This window comes from Talpa europaea, assembly GCF_964194135.1.
Source record: "Talpa europaea genome assembly, chromosome: 10".
Lineage (NCBI taxonomy): Eukaryota > Metazoa > Chordata > Mammalia > Eulipotyphla > Talpidae > Talpa > Talpa europaea.
Window position 1 is genome coordinate 73,172,012 of NC_140077.1, and position 4,711 is coordinate 73,176,722.

Genomic DNA, 4,711 nt, shown 5'->3' on the forward strand with positions numbered 1-4,711 from the left:
AGACCCTCGAAGTCTCTTCATTCTTCCCTGCGTTGCCATCATGTGGCCTCTGGACACTGTGGTCAGTCATTTGAGATTGACTTTAATTTAAAACAAAGGCCTCTGCCTCCCACCCAGGAGGTGGAAGGAGTGAATTTTATGTTTGAATGAAGAAGTGAATTATGGAAGAAGAGTTTATGGCCCTTCCCTTTCAAGCATAAGTCCAAATAGGCTCTCAGGAATGAGGATTTGTGAAGACATCAAATGGGAGTTTTGACTCATTTAAACTTTAATGCTTAGTTATATTGCTGGAGAAAAGATCCCTTTTTTCTCATCAAACTTGATTGTACCCAGCATCATTTCAGCCTGTCACTGTCTCCTGTGTGCCCTTCCATCTTCAGTGCATGTCCTTGGGTGACTGGTTCTTATCTGAAATCTTGCTACCTGTATCCTAGGAAAACTTCTCTTGCATATTCTTCCAACTTACCCTCTGACCAGACATTTCCTATTTTTCCATATTGTGTACCATGGTGGGCAGAAAAGAAAGTGCTTGAAAGATTTCCAATTTTCAGAAAGGATAAAAAGATGCGAAAGGGCCCCCCCCCCCCCTTTTTCTGATATCCTGTATTTTGCTCAAGAAGCTGGACTATATGAGGTTCAGGGCTTGTCCGTGTTTCCTTTCATCACATATTTCCCTCTAGTATTGGTTCTTCTTGTTAATCATGGTTTTTGAAAATAGCTAGTTTCATCTGTCTCCAGCAAAGAATCATCAATAGTTTCTATTGTTTTACCTGTGCTGACTTCCAGAGATGGAAACAAACCAAGGTGTCTCTCAACAAGCTTCTTTTTTTATTGGGATGGGGGAAATCTATGCAAGGACTGAAGTAAAACTGTCTAAAATCAAAGCAGCAACAACACAGTTGAAATCAAAGATCAAGGAAAGAAAATTGTATCATTGCTTGTGGATCACATGAGTCTTCACCTCGTCCCTTCTTGTTCCTGTGCTTCTTTCCCTAGTCTGTGTTTCCAGTCACTTCCTTTCTGTGAAAGGTTGCTTAGCTTTTAAAAAATTATTTTTGCTTTTTGCTTTTACTGTTCTTTATATAAAAAGTAGCAAATTGGATGGATATGTACATTAGGTATTGGAAATTCTCTGAAAATCCAGAATAAAGACACCAGGTGGGAGGAGTGCCCTGGACTCCCTGGGCGAGGCAGGCTAACTGGACATGCTCGTGGCTGTCGCTCTCCCAGGAGCACGCCAAGACTGAGCCTCTGGGGAAGCTGCGTCAGCTGGGGGTGCGCCACGCATAGCCCAACACACGGGCTACCATGCGGATTTTAGGGTGGAAATCGAAGGTTATCTCAGTAAGACCTTTTCTTCCATTCCATCTCTGAGAACCAAAATACTCAGTAGTGGAAGAGCTTTTGCTGAGTCAGTTACAAAAAGTCTGTTATTCTAGATGTCACTACTTTTTCCTCAAATGTTCATTTTGTGAATTTCATTTCTACTTCACATCAGACCAGTGGTTGAGATTGGTAGGTGGCCCACGAGCCTTGTTTTTGTTTGGAAAGTGTAATTTTCATTCCATTTCTCTCTGTACTGTACACAGCAGTGGCGTACCAGCTGGGACACACAGTTTATGCCTTATCTCCATGTGCGAAGTCTCTGGGTATCCTCTGTGCATTTGGATGTTGAGTCTGTGCCATCTCCTAAACTGGCTACTGAGAACATAAAGCCCAGCCCTGTGAGATTGCTTTTGGCAGCAGCTCTTGATAATTATTTATGCTTTGGAACATTTTTCAGCTCCTAAAACCTGTCCATTTCAGTTTGAATTTCTCAGTTTATACAATATGCATATTCTCTTCTCCCTTGTCAGCGCCCTCCCACCACCACCATTTTGTTTTTTAATGTTCTGTAGTTTTGTACAAGATAAGACTTAGCCTTGGGTACTTCTTGCTGAAGCTTTAATGCTTTGTAAATAAAATCGGATGTTTATTAAAAAACAAGTGTAGATCTTTGTCTTTGGACACTGATGATTCCTGAAACACCAGCCATGTTACTTTGTCTAGAAAATGCCTCTTCCTGTGTTGATGTTACAGAGCCAGAGGTGGGGTGGTCTGGTAGTCCATAGTTCTGTGTCTAGACAATATTGTGAATAAAAGATTAAAGTAAGAAGTCGGTGTTAAATCAGAAGGATTATCTAGGAATCTAAGTGTGAGGAACGATTCTGTAGGGGTCGCAGCATAATGGGGCACTCAGGAGTTAGGAGAACATTTGTGAGGAGGCGCCTGCTAGCATAAATAGCTAGAATAAAAAGCTTTGAAGTCCGCTGAATACTCATTGCCTACCAAAGAACATTTCATAGTCTGTTTTTTATTCTAATTGTTGCCACTCTAACCTGAGTGTCTAATTATTAATCTTTTAAGTGACTAAGAATCTGCCTTTGACATCACAACTGTCTCATAGCAACCTTGACCCAAGTGAACAGTGAGCGCCTCACTTCTCTTGGGTGAGGAGAGTCAGCCAAGAGATGGGGAGGATTTCTGTGTCTCAGAAATGACCCTCGGTACCCTTGGGAAGGAAGAGTGCCTGGAAGGGGAGAGGAGATGCACTTGTTATCATCCTAACTTGATAATAACTTGGCTTCTCTGGGAACTCTTGACCCCTGTGTTCGTGAATTTTAATTCATATTTAATATTCCCTATACATATATGAACAGTATTTCACACTTTTCAAAGTGTTTTCATGTGCAGTTTATCATTTGATGCTCAGTGACCTTCTTCAAGTAGGCAAGCAGATCTTAGTCTACAGAGGAGCAAATAGGAATTCAGGAAGGACAAGTCACTTGCTTCTCAGGCCAGAGTTGTTAATCCTTTTCATAGAAGGATTTGCAGCTTTTAAAGTTAATAATCTAATTCAAGTTAATCCTCTCTTTTTTTAGTAGTTTAGAGTCAAATTTAACTGAGGGTTTGCAACTCTTGAATGTAATCCCACGATTTGGAGGGGAGGAGATAGGGTGAGGGAAAGCATAGCTACTCTCTACATCTGAGGTAACTTGGAAATTCAATTAAGAAGTCTTTTCATTGAAAGGAAGTGAGCAGAATGAAGGCAGATAAGGTGGTCATTCACAAGCGGAGATGGTGAAGCAGCAATATCGGGACTGCCTTGTACCTCACCTCTTGAAAAGAACCAGACTTACGCTTATCAAGTTGCACTGTTGACACTGCTGTGTCCTGTCCTCTGACTTTGAAGGATATCTCAGGTTGAAGGAATTGAATCATGACATCAGAGGATTCACCGGGAACACTGTGAGGCGCTAGCTGAGGCGGCAAGCATGAAGTCTTTGGCCGTCAGTTTCATCCTTGGGAACCTGGTGTTGGCCTCCTGTTTGTCTTTGGGAGTGGCTTCAACTGAAGGGTTCACCTTACCAAAGGAAATGAAAGAAGCTGTGGGGAAAGTTATTGTCAACACCACTGCCTGCAGTGTCACCTGTGGCCTCGGCTATAAGGAGGAGATTGTCTGTGAGGTGGGGCCTGATGGAGTGAAGAGGAAGTGCCGTTCTCAGTTCCTGGAATGTATGACCAGCTGGTACTGTGGAATGCTCCATTTCACCGCTCTCAGAGGGAAGAGATTTGAGCTGAGCTGTCTGAGTGCAGACATCGTGAGGATTGGTCACAAATCTTTCCGGTTCATCTGGAGATTTGCTCGGGGCATCATCTCAATCGATGATGAGCTCTTTAAACCCTTCTTAGTCACTTCCCACTCCTTGAGGTTTAGATCTGTTCGGGAGGATCACGCTGGGACCTACCGGTGTGATGTGCTGATACTGAAAAATTATAGACTTGTCAAGAGGCTCTACTTTGGCCTAAGAGTGCTTCCTCCCAACTTGGTGAGCCTGCATTTCAACCAATCACTTACTGAGGAACAGAAGTTAATGGATGAGGGCCTGGAAGTGAACCTGGACAACCATTCCATGGCCTTCTACCTGCCGTCGAAAAACAAGGTGGCAGGAATCATGGGAACAGGAATTGCCATTGGTGTGACTGGTATGCTGGTCATCATTGTCTTCTGCAGTTGCCTGAGGGTGGCGCAGCTCAGCTACAAGCATCTGAAGTCGGCCTTACCAGCTTTGCCTGCGGAGGGCAGGTGACCCAGGAAGCCGCACTAGCTTTTCAGCAGAGCTTTCTGGCTGCCTGACTGAATTGGCTAAGAGGGAGGGCGTCCACCGCCAAAGAGTGGGGGAAGTAGAGAGGGCGACCTGGGGGGGTCTCATCCTGATCATCCCTGCTCACTAGGTGCCCGGGAAGCCTGACGAGACACCTGCCCTGTCCTGCCTCTGGGAAGACTGGTCTTCCAGGCTTGCATCCATTTACAGCTTGTCTCCCCACCTCCATTTCCCTTCTGAGTAGTAGGAGATATTAGTAAACTTTTCTAGTGAAAAACTTTTTTCCTCATCAATAAAAATAATTCACAGTAGCTATGCAGAGACCTATCCTTTACTGTTTCTTAAATTTTCTTGTAGTTGTTTAAATTGCCCCCTAATCCATCTGATTTTTTATTTTCTTCAAATTTCAAGTTTCTTAGGCTCAGGGCCTCCCTTGTGGTCTAGGGGTTAAGTCTTTACCCTATCACTGCTACGGCCTGAGTTGGATCCCCGGCCAGGGAGTGACCCACATGGCGCAGCAGACCTCTCCTGTCTTGCCAGCTGCTCCCCTCAACAGTGTATTTCAG

At 44.0% G+C, this 4,711-nt stretch overlaps 1 protein-coding gene across 1 annotated transcript; it reads left to right on the top strand.

Annotated features, from left to right (window-relative positions):
- Positions 1-3,314: 3,314 nt before the first annotated feature.
- Positions 3,315-4,259, top strand: TMEM81 (transmembrane protein 81; the record flags this gene model as incomplete). The annotated part of the gene is made up of 1 exon (XM_084245031.1): positions 3,315-4,259. The coding sequence occupies one exon, from the start codon at positions 3,315-3,317 to the stop codon at positions 4,128-4,130; it is 816 nt and encodes a 271-aa protein (XP_084101157.1). The 3' UTR covers positions 4,131-4,259.
- Positions 4,260-4,711: the final 452 nt, after the last annotated feature.